Genomic DNA, 12,387 nt, shown 5'->3' with positions numbered 1-12,387 from the left:
CTGTCACACGCACCTGATTTGAAAAAGGCTAGCTTAAAAAAAGGCTTATCACATTTAGACATTAGTAAAACAATGCACATTGTGCTATGAAAAGGAGATCTCGCTAAAATGATTCGATCCAAAATGTAAAATGATTTAAAAGCACTAATGCTTTTGGAGGAAATATTGACAAGTTAAGTTCACCCTTCTCAGTTTTGTATGCAAAAAGACACAAACAGATGCAATTGAAATTGAAGAAAGTTACCTCGGTTTATTTTATGGGATAGACTTAATTAACTTTCTTAAATGAATGTTCTTGACGTTGGCTAGATTATACCTTTATTTGAGAAATAATCAATGTAAACTAAATGAGATTATATTCATGGTGAGCAAATCCTGGGCTTCTAAAATAAATGTGCTTTTACTTTTTAGAGTGAAAAGGACTCCTGGCTAATTCTGTTTTGTTATTTAACATGATTGATTGCATTTAACTTTATGGATCTCAGAATATCACTTGCTGGATTGGAAGGGAAATTAATGAGAAATTAGTTCTCAGATTTCATCTCCTTATAGGGCAGTGGTGGCTAACCTTTTGCTGTCGCATGCCAAAAGCTGGGGGAGCGCGGGGGGTTATGCGCATGCATGCCCACACCCATAATTCAATGTGCCCCCCCTCGCTTGCACGTGCAACTTCCCTGCGCTCCCCCTGCTTTTGGCACACAATGGCAGAATGGGCCCGGTAGGTCTGTTTTTCGCCCTCCCCAGGCTCCAGAGGGTTTCTTGGGGGGGGACCGGAAGTCAGGAAATGGGCCATTTCCTGCCTCTGGAGGGCCTCCAGGGGATGGGGAAGGCCATTTTCGCCCTCCCTAGGCTCCTAGAAAGCCTCTGGGGCCTGGGGAGAGTGTAAACAGGCCTCCTCCCCACCCCCAGCGGCCCTTCCGCCAGATCTGAGATAGGGCAACATTTGCGTGCCCACTGATATGGCTCTGCGCGCCACCTATGGCAACATTCGCGTGCCATAGGTTCGCCATCACAGTTATAGGGTATTAACAAGAACAATGGCTTTTATGAAGTATTCGCTATACTTTAGCTTTGGTCTGGTTATTCTATTTTAACATCTTAATTCTGGTATCCAAGCATTCATAGCATGTATTCACAAACCCCCACATCATTTTAATAATTAAGTAAAAGTAGCTAAACTGCCCAACATCTTGCTGCATATCCAAGATGTCTGCAGTTTTGTGTGAGATTTTTAAAAAGGTTATTTTTTTTAAAAAAAGGCATTTATTTACTTAACTAATTTTTTAAATTAATGATAAAGAACACAATAGTGCAGTGGTGTCCTCTGGCATAAAATATTGCTAGTCCCTGCTATTCAGTATAAAACTGGTTCTTCAAGGATTTGCAGAGGCCAACGGTCCTCTGATTACAAATTGACAAGCCCCTTTTTAAAGAAACCATAATCTTTGAGATGCATTGGGACTTTTTCGGATTCCCCAATCCCCAACTCTTCCTCACCCCTTTTGGGCCACTAATCAAGCCTGTGGTGGGAAACATATTATGGATTGTTCTCATAACCATAGCATTATTAGCATAACAATACCCTATATGTTTGCTTACTTTTTAATCAAATATGAAGACCCTCCAGAGATGACCAGATAAAAAGGACTAGGACTAGGCAAAATTTGGATTCAATCTGTAGCTTCCTAGTCCCAGGAAAAGATGTTTCTGGTGTGCCCACATACACCAAAAGCAGTTATTTCTGAAGGGGTGCCAGACCATTCTGATTGAACTAACAATTGATTTACTCCAGCACCCTACTTCCCATAACACATAAACATTGTATGAGGTGGGTCATCGATCCCTGAAGGTGCTTGATAACCCACCAAAAACAAGTTACGGTTTTACGGAACGATCTAAGCCAGTGATGGCTAACCTTTTTGCCATCACGTGCCAATAGTGTGGGGAGCGTGGGGGGTTGCGGGTGCGGGTGCCCACATCCATAATTCAATGTGTCCCGCCCTCCCACGCATGTTCACGTGACCCCCCCACACTTCCCCCTGCTTTTGGCCCACGATGGCACTGTGGGCCTGGTAGGCCCATTTTTCCCCCTCCCTAGGCTCCAGAGGCTTTCTAGGAGCCTGGGGAGAGCAAAAACAGCCTTCCCCATCCCTCCGGAGGCCTTCCGGAGGCCAGAAACAGCTAGTTTCCCGACCTCCGGTGGTACCGGAAGGCCTGAAAATCAGTTGGCTGGTGCGCGCATGTATGCTGGATCTGAGCTAGGGCAACACTCACGTGCCCACCAATATGGCTCCGTGTGCCACCTGTGGCACCCGTGCCATAGGTTCGCCATCATGGATCTAAGCTGTACCCAATTTTTTTGTGAGAAATTTCACCAGGAGAAACAGATAAAAAAATATCAGTCCTGCATATGTAAAGTTAGGGGTGAGGAGGGGATTATTAAATAACCTGTTGGCATCATGGAGAGCATTAGCTGCAGCTTTTAAAACCTACAATAAAATTACTACATGCATAAAAAGTGAAATAACAGTCACATCTATTAGCTTAATTAGATAAAAACATTTTCAAAATACTGCTCAGCTGCTTTGATGCAAAAAAGGCTACATTATGTTCACCCAGTGGGGCAGCGTATGATTTGAATTTCATTTTTCTAATGAGGACCAGTTTAAAATTTTAAAGGGTCTCTCTAGGGCCTGATAATTTTGATGGATCTGCTTAGAGTTCTCTGATCTACGCTCTCCTGCGATACAACAATACAAAGAGGAATTCTCACTCCAGCTAAAGGAGACTGCTTCGGAATAGTGAAAACCTTCTTCTCAGATCTTTGCTTGCTTCATTTTCTGATTTTGCCATATGCAGTCATGACTCTTGTTTTTTATTATCTAATACCCCAAAGTTAGCAGTGTAGATCCATAACCTTCATTTCACACATGAGCAGATTGTGGAGAGATCTATTTGAACTTTGATCCATTTACTCTTCCTTTGCTCTCTCAATCTATCCCAATGTAGCAATAGTTTAAGGCTTATTTGGAGATTTTTTTTTCATAAATCTTCATTTTTATATATAAAAGAAATACACTGACATTCCAGAATAGTGTGGCAGAATCTCCAGCTAGAGTGAGGGGAGGCATGAAAAGACTGTTGAGTCTTTGTAGGGAAGGAAATGACAGAAGCCAAACCTCACCCGACACACCCCTCCCCAAGAATTCCCAAAGCCTTTATCTAACCATTCCCAAGAGAATGTAGTTAATCAGGTAAGATTCTTGTAAATAGGTAGGCAACAATGAAGAAGCAACTCTGTTCATCTCACATTGTCTTTTTGGTTCCTTGTGCCTGACAATAGGGACTATACGTCTATTCTCCATGCTTTTTCTGAAATCTTCTATCTATATTCTTGAATACAGTGATCTTATGATAATGTTCCAGTTTCCAGAGTACGATCTTAAGCAACCAACCATTTTCAAGAAGAGCATCAGGAATTGATTAGAAGTTGTGAAGCTCACTGATAAGAAGCCAGAGGAACTATGGAATTAAATCAAATAAGATGATAAGGATAAATGTAAAAACACCCTGCCAAAGAAAAAGATGAAAGCAAACTGGGTAGCATAAGCTCTGGTGGAAATAGCCAAAAAGAAAAAGGAAACCAAACCCAAAGAACACAGAGATTGTAGGGAGAAACATAACAAAGAAATTCACAGAGCTCAAGAGACAAGAAGCAGTATCATAACGTAAAGACACATCCGTAAAGACTCTGAAACAGACATGGAAAAATAAGAAAAGCTTTCCAAAAGATTTCAAAATTCAAAAGAAAATTTCATTTTCCATATCTTTTGATATACTAAAGAACACAAATGAACAACTAGAAATTGATTCGAAGAACATCAAAGATGGAATGGGTATACTGAAATTCGGCACAAAAGAGGTATCCACACCTAAGATGTATTTCAAGATATTCCCTATTTAAAAGTTCTCTAGAACTTAATACGAATATGAAATTACTCTGGCTTTCTGGTCATTACCAAGTTGGAAGTCTATAAGAATTGAGAGAATAGCTACAGAAATATGAAAATAATCTGTAATGCTTCCAACCAAACTATGCCAACAAATTTGGGGATAATACAATGGCCAACAGATTGGAAGAATACCAAAGAGAAAGAATTAAAAGCAAAGAATTGGACACTATCCTTAATTTCCCATGATAGCAAAATAATGCTTAGAATCATCCAATGCAGATTAGAGCTTTACCTGGAAAGGGAGATGCCAGATGTTCAGAAAAGGCCAGGTGTTTAATATGGCTTTAGAAAAGGCCAAACAAGAAACATTATTGCAGATGCATACTGAATAATCGAGAAAGCTAAAAAGAAGTCAATATCTGTGTCATTAATTATAGAAAAACCTTTGATAATGTGGACCATGTCAAGCTGTGGAATGCCCTTAGAAAAATGAGAATTCAAGGACATCTAATTATATGCATGTAAGGAAGCCACACATATGTTGCAGATTAACACTTAGTAGGTAGCAATAAACATCTTAGAAATGATATTCTGATGCCGTGATGAATAACTATAGAGATAAAAATGATGCATGCAATGCAAGTGGAAGATGGACTTTGAAGAAGCAGGATAGAAAGAGTATGTAGGCCTTTGAACGTTGAGGCAGGGGAGGACTGAAAATGCCATGTATAGCCAAGATACAAGAAACGGATCAACAAACAAATCAAGAATTCTCACTCAAAGTACAAATGACCAGGCTCAAATTAGCATATTTTGAAAAGTCATAGCTCTCTAGACATCTATAGCAGTTGAAAGATGGAAAGAAACGGAAGAGGACAACCAGCAACAAGATAGATGGACTCAATTTTATCGATGGATGCAATGGATGTACTACTGGAAGACCTGAAGGATCAGAATGAGGACATATCTAGACAAAAACCATGTAATAGCTGAAAATTGACACCGACTTGATGACATATAATCAATCAGTGAATGGTTTATAAAACCCCACTAATGAATCTTGAATGTTTCACATTGAAAGGCAGCAAGCAATAATGGGAACTTGCTTATTGTTTGCTTTTTAAAACTATCAAAATTTGTTTTTCGTGATATCTGCCATTTTTTAAAAAAATGTGATTACTTCTTCATCACGTTTATGACATCTACTTTTCCTCATGTGAATGTTTCTTGATCAAGTAACATGCCAACATTACCCTCCAGGTTCCCAAATTATCACATTTCATTCTTCGGAATTTCAGGTTAACATCTAGCAACATAGATATTTTTCTTCAGAGAGTTTATCCCTCTACTACTCTCTTTGGCCCATCATTGGAATCATTTTGTTAAAGTTATTTCTGTTTTCTCCAGAGCTGATGGATTCCTGTTATTCTCACAATAAGGGTAGGTAGGTATAAAATTACTAGCCCTTGTATGATCAAGTGTGTATAAGACCACATGACAGATGTAGTCATTTTTAAAAGTTTAGCCTCTAATGGTGATATGTTCATTTTTTTAGGATCCATTTGTTATGAAATAACTAGCACATTTTATGTGCTAATACATAGAGGGACAATAAGCTTGGAATTTGGTTAATTAGTTTCTGGAGCTTGTCAGATTTACATGAGTGCTTATGGTATTTTTAAAGAAAGTGCAAGCACATTTAGCTTGATTGCTCATCATATTTGTTCCATAGCTGTGGCTCACATTGTTGCCCATTCTGCCCCTTTCTTTGCTACCAGCTGGTTTACTAAACCTGGATTCAAGAAAAGAGTTTCATACTATCTATATACTACTAAAAACCTCTCCTGTATGTTTATTTGTAATCTTCAGTTCGTCCAAATGGTGCATCAGAGGGGAACTTAAGGCACCACAAATGGGCAAACTTCAAGAATGGATCCAAAATCCAAGACCTATTACTCCTTGAAATTAGAATTCAAGTATTGGAATTTCAAGGATCTTTAGAATAGTTGTCTTCAAAAAGTTGTGGCCAGTGCAGTGCCACCACACCACCATGGCAGGGGTGAAATCCAGCAGGTAATGACAGGTTCTGGAGAACCGGTAGCAGAAATTTTGAGTAGTTCGGAGAACCAGCAAATACCACTTCTGGCTGGCCCCAGAGTGGGGTGGGAATGGAGATTTTGCAATATCCTTCCCCCAGGAGTGGGGAGAGAATGGGGATTTTGCAGTATCCTTCCCCTGGAGTCGGGTGGGAATGGAGATTTTGCAGTATCCTTCCCCTGCCACGCCCACCAAGTCACGCCCACCAAGTCACACCACGCCCACCAAGTCACACCACGCCCACCAAGCCACGCCCACAGAACCGGTAGTAAAAAAAATTGAATTTTACCACTCCACCATGGTCACCCATGGTCAAGTGATGTGATTTCTCATGTTCCCTGCCAGTTCCCCAAAAGCAAAATTAATGGGAAATCAGCAGGAATTCAGAAATCACTCTGATTCCCATTGTTTATTTGCTGAAATGATGACCCAATGTGGTATAGGCCTAATACAGTAGTGTATACCAGTCTGAGATGGCTGAATCTAGTTAATATACAATGAATAGTGACCAAGAGAAAGCATGATGGGGTCACATGTCTAATGATATGAATGAATGTAATTGATGTGATTATGTCATAACACATGTAATATTGCTCTTCCGTCCCCAGCAGACACTCTCTCAAATATGATGTATAAGCAGAAATTAGTTACATTAAAATATTTAGGTGTTAGGACAAATAGTAGCAAAGCTAGTTTTTAATAGCTATGTAGATCATTCTCTTTTTTTAATTATGTTGAAGTTAAGAAATTACAGCATGTATTTATGATAATGATTTGTTTTCCTTTCAGGCACCGGATTTCTAAATCTAAGTTTAGGTAAGCATTTCAATTTTTCAAAAAATGTTCTCTCCACTTCCACTGATGCTTATTAATAGGAAATTCTCATAGATCTTTTTGTTGTGAATAGTAATTGCTTATCATAAATATTCTGCTGACTAACATTTGTGATCAGTAAGGTTATTCAATCTTCCCATTTAATCAACAATTAATTATTCTTTATATTAATCTAATGAAGACAAAATCTAATAAAGTATTAAGTTGTTGATTACCAGACTCTATATGATCTTGTTAACAGTAATGTGATTTAAATATCATGTAAATGTGAGAAGGGAAATGGCTATTGGAATACATGAAGAGGACACAGCAATAAGAGGACTGTCAGTAACTGGGATCAGAGTTACTCCAAATTTCTTATTGAATAGTCAGACGGTGTTTTAAAAAAAAACTAATCCTCTGCGTGGTCATAAAAAAAAGCTGTACAGGTTTTATACGAGTTAAAAAACATATTACGAGCAACTCTTTTAAAAAGCCTGCCTTAGCAGTAGGACCTTCTTCATTCACAAAAAAACCCACAAATTTCCTAGAACCTTAAAAAAACCTCATAGACCAAGAATCTTAAGTACAAAACATGCGAAGCCCACATTTTGTCCTTTGAAACCCATATTTTTCTTTAACTTAATATTTAACTTAATCTGTTTTTAATGGAGAACAAAAATGAGGGTTTTTGAAGAATATTGGTATATTTTCTTTAATTGTCTATGTAATAATTACTCAGCATTTTTCAGACACTTAGATTTGTAACATTTTGACACGTTTGAACATGACAAATGGTTATTTGTTTTTATAACTATTATTATTACCCAGCGAGGGGCAGTACCAGCCAACTTTGGCTGATCTCAAAAAGCTAAGCCAGTGACAACTTTTAAGATTTGTGGACTTCAAGTCCCAGAGTTCTCCAGCCAACATGGCTGGTATTTTGACCCAGCTCCCCAAACACGACAAACCCTCTGTAGTTAAATCAATTATTCCTTTATTAGGAGTGCCAGCAGCCCCGGCAAAATGTTTCTCAACGCAGGCTAACAAGTCCGGCCGGCCAGAAGATGAATAGTTGTCTGCCACATCTATTCATCTCCGCCCCCTGCCTTTTATCTCCAGAGCTAGGGTGGGACTTCGTTAGCAGCGGTGACTCTTCCTTCCCAAGGATTGGCCCACGGATTTCCACCGCTCTCCTCTTCTCTGCCTTGTGTGCATCTGCGCATCAGGCACTGGACCCAACTGTATCTCCTCTTCCTCATCAGCCACCTCCAGACCTGGGGGCTGTTGACTCTCCATCTGAGGGCTGACGGACAGCCCAGGCTCCGCCTCTGTCTCTCTCTCTTTCTCTCTCTCTCTCTGCCAGCTCCATTTCTTCTTTCCCCTCAGAGCTCTCAGGTTGCCTACCAGGTGTGGGTTCTACTTACCTTTACTACCGGTTCGCAATGGGGCCGCGCGCATGCGCAGAAGCGTTCAGATGACATCAGGGTCGGTGGGTGGAACCTCCCTCCAATTTTACTACCGGTTCTATAGAACCGGTCCGAATCAGGGCAACCCACCACTGATGCTGACCCTGACTTCCACACCTCCTCCTCCTCTGATTCGGCTGTTGGAGGGGCCGGTGGCTGACAGACCACAACAGCTGGTTGAAAAATTGCCAAGACTGAGAAAAACTGAGCTAATAATATCAGATCTGAGAAATCCTTGGATAAGAAACCACCAGAATTTCCAGAGCTTTGGGCAGGAAAGTTGAAATTGGGAGTGGGGGAGAAATGGACATGGAAGAAATTTTATTTTATTTTATTTATTTTTATTATTCATATTTCTATGCCGCCCACTCTCCGAGGACTCTGGGCAGCTTACACCAAAGACAGTATACTAAATAGCATATTGCCCCCAACAATCTGGGTCCTCATTCTACCCACCTCGGAAGGATGGATGGCTGAGTCAACCTTGAGCTGGGGAGATTTGATCCGCTGATCTGCTGAACTAGCAGTCAGCTGAAGTAGCTGCAGTACTGCACTCTAACCACTGCGCCACCTCGGCTCAATGCACCTTTAGCAGCCAACCACAACTCCTGGATTACTTTTCTTACAGAGAGCACAGCTGCTGGATGTGTTTCAACACAAAACACTAAGGCTGCAGCCATCTGTGATCTTTTAAGATTGCCTTTGAGAACAAAAGCATCCATATAAATAAAGATGATAGCTACAAGCTAGCATTTTACTTTTTAGAGAGAAACATCCATCCATAAATAAACAAACTTTTTAAAAAAATATAAAGACAGGTGAGAAACCTGGCAGACAGCAATTTAGGAACCATATGCTGTTGTATGATATTATCTTAGAAATAAAGAAGACTGTCTGATAAGATATTGCTGGAAAATTCACCTACTATATTATTTTACTGACAGTTCAGCTAGAATGTTTTCATTGGGAGCAACCCACAGTTGTTTAAAAGATGGGCGACTATATAAATGCTTTAAATAAATAAATAAATTGCTGCTTATCACTGGGCAGGGATAGAAGGGGGCAGAGATGAGCTTCATCCTTTAAATATGCATCATATAACAAGACTAGACTAGGCACCAGTTGCTTGGAAACTGGTTGCTAAGCAAGCTAAGTTCTGAAGAATAGAAGATGTATAATTAGCTCTCTCTCTCTCTCTCTTTTTTTTTTTTTTTGAGGGGGGTGTTAGTAATTACTGTCTGAAGTCACTCTGACTCTTATGTGGGGCACATGTGTTCCAGAAAAGCAAACTGTAACATCACATTATGTTCGTAGCCCATCTCAGCAAAGAGTATTATTACTCTGGGTACAAGAAAGAAGATATTGTAACCTTGCTATAGAATTCTTCAAAACAATTTTGATCCAGAGAATTCTTTGCTTATTGTTGTTGAGATATGAGCTACTATAGACCTTGATCATGAAAGCCAATATGGCTATAATTATATTCAGCAGGAACAGGAAAGGGTCAACTCCTGTAATCAAAGATAAAGCCTGTGGTTATTAGATAATTGGGAAATTACTATTTCATGGTGGGAAAGCCTAAGGAGAATTCAACAACTGGAATGTAACCTAATAACCATTATGCTCATTTTAAGCATAAGAAGTCATATTTACACAAACTGAACTACTCAATTCTAACTAACCACAAAGGTGGAAGCTGTAGTTTTGAATCAGTAGCCTTTTGTCTTTTGAGGTATATGAGAAGAAATGAAAACCAGGAATCGGCTTCTTCATCCCACTTCCAACAGGAGTTTTTCTTGGAGCTCCTCCGTAGAAATCTCAGGAGCAAAGTGGTACAAAATAGAATATATGCATCGTGTAGGACATTTTCATGCACGTTTCCCACTAGCTGCTTCCAAGTGAATCCAGCCTGTCTTATTTCAAGAGGCAAATACACAAGAATGAAAGTTCTGAAAGCTTTATTTAAACATTAAACTTACGGTCCTTCGTTGAAAGCCATTGAAAGAGAAAAGTTCTATGCAATAAAGCAAAAGAAAGGGATTTAATGGTAGAAAAAAATAATCTTCACCACAATTTCTCAAACAGTATCTATTATATCCAAACTGTCCAGTCATCACCTAAGGAAATGATCAACTTGAATCTTATTTATTTATTTATGGTAATTTATGCTTATTTATGCTAAGATGCCAAAGCCTCAGTGGTTAAGAATGGCAAATTTATGCTCAGTTATCTTTATTAGGCTAGAAAGTACTTTCTACAAAACTCTTATTCAGTAAATTAATAAGTTCCCACTCAATGTGAATATATTAATGAGAGGGACAGTATCTAAATATAATAATCAAGTAGGTATAAAATATATAAATATACATTCGAATGTATGATAATATTGTGTAGGACAATTTGAACATATTTTGTGTAGTCTCGCCCAAACATTTTATTCTTCAGGAATACTGGAAGTTAAAATAAAATTCTGCAAGAAAGAAAAAGGTGAGGATCGTTTGGAGATAATGTTACAACGGTGACTTTATTTTCCTCTTCTTATAAACTCATTTATCACAGACATTCTTGAGAAAAAGTAGTCCTTGAGGTCATGAGGTAGATCGGAATGTCCTGCAATCATGGTCAGTTTTTCTCTTTTGTTTCCTTTTTTCCAAGCCGCTACTGGCGTAGATGGAATCGATTCTGTAGACGAAAATGTCGAGCTGCTGTCAAATCCAATGTGTTCTACTGGCTTGTGATCTTCCTGGTGTTTCTCAACACACTTGCCATTGCCTCTGAGCATTACAATCAACCAGACTGGCTCACTGAAGTCCAAGGTAAGAAGAGGCATAGAGTTAGCGTTGTGCGAACATAAACTGAATGCAATAAGTCTACGTGACGTAAAACCATTTGATCGCTTAAGCCCCAGAAAGAATTAATTACAAAATGTCAAAACTAATTATCAGTGCATAAAATATATGTCTGCATTTTGTACCGTTCCAATCTTCAATTAAATGGACTTATTTATATCCTCTCAAAACATTTGATATTCGATTGTTTTTTTGCAATTATTTACTAGGCATCAAGAAGAAAATAAGATAATAAAAAATATTTTTAATCCCATATTCCACGTTCTGTGTGCATACAGTTGCTTCTTTAAGTAGTGCCACTTTATGATTTATTTGTATGACAGTATAGAGATATGTATAAGGCTAAGACAAGATAATAATGAAAAGTCTTCAGGCAGTTAAATGCAATAAGATCAGCTGATTAATATTTGAGAATGAAGAAATCGTGTGGAACTTTCAAAACCTAATATGTCCAAATTCCACAATGGAAATGGCCAAATATTTGAACCCAGGAAATTGTCTTCCATGCCATCATCATGATTTCTCTTCCCAGCAGCTAAACTAGGAGGAACATATTCTGTCTTCTAGTTCAAGATATTAACAGAGATGTTTGAAATATAAGAAACTGATTTTGGAAAGATGTTTGCAATCAAATTCATATAATTTGGCATAGCATGGCATGGCACTGGGATATTTAAGGAAGTGGCATACCAAATAAGTACGCTATATCTACCCCTTAGTGTGAAAATGGCTGTAAGTGCAAGGACCAGTTGTAAATCACTTTTTTCAGTGAGATTATAACTTCAAACGGTCATTAAATGAATGGTTGAAGGTCGAGGAATACCTGTATGCAGACAATCCAAATTCAGATGTGACTGTTCCTTCAGGGAAATACAGTCATTATTACTGAACCCAGCAAAAGGTATAATGATGTTGATTTAAAATACATTTACAGTTTATTTGGGGGGAGAGAATATTGTAGTTTTGAAATAACAGTTTTTAATTAATCTAGGTTAAGATGGAATTTAGCTACTTCTGTGTTGTAGAAATGAGATAAAAGCAGAGAAGTTGAGCACTCAGTTTTGATACTAGATTTTTTCCCCTCATATTTGAAATTCCTCTTTCACTAAAAAATTGCAAAAAATGTAAAATCATAAATAGACCTTTCTCTAGATTGCTAAAGAAGCCATTTCTAATTCGGCATTTAACATTAAAGTAACGTTTTGT

The 12,387-nt window shown here is 38.6% G+C and overlaps 1 protein-coding gene across 12 annotated transcripts in view; it reads left to right on the top strand.

The window, feature by feature from the left end:
• The window catches only part of CACNA1C (calcium voltage-gated channel subunit alpha1 C), a 625,236-nt gene that overhangs the window by 480,480 nt on the left and 132,369 nt on the right, over positions 1-12,387 (top strand). For all 12 annotated transcript variants that reach the window (XM_060694463.2, XM_087873676.1, XM_087873677.1 and 9 more), the window contains 2 exons: positions 6,840-6,866; positions 10,988-11,148. In XM_060694463.2, the coding sequence (XP_060550446.2) occupies positions 6,840-6,866; positions 10,988-11,148 (188 nt within the window). The remainder of the gene's footprint in view (positions 1-6,839; positions 6,867-10,987; positions 11,149-12,387) is intronic.

Source organism: Pantherophis guttatus, chromosome 7 (genome assembly GCF_059756535.1).
Source record: "Pantherophis guttatus breed Tessera chromosome 7, ASM5975653v1, whole genome shotgun sequence".
Lineage (NCBI taxonomy): Eukaryota > Metazoa > Chordata > Lepidosauria > Squamata > Colubridae > Pantherophis > Pantherophis guttatus.
The sequence above is the reverse complement of the archived record's forward strand: the minus strand, read 5'-3'. Positions and strand labels throughout refer to the sequence as shown.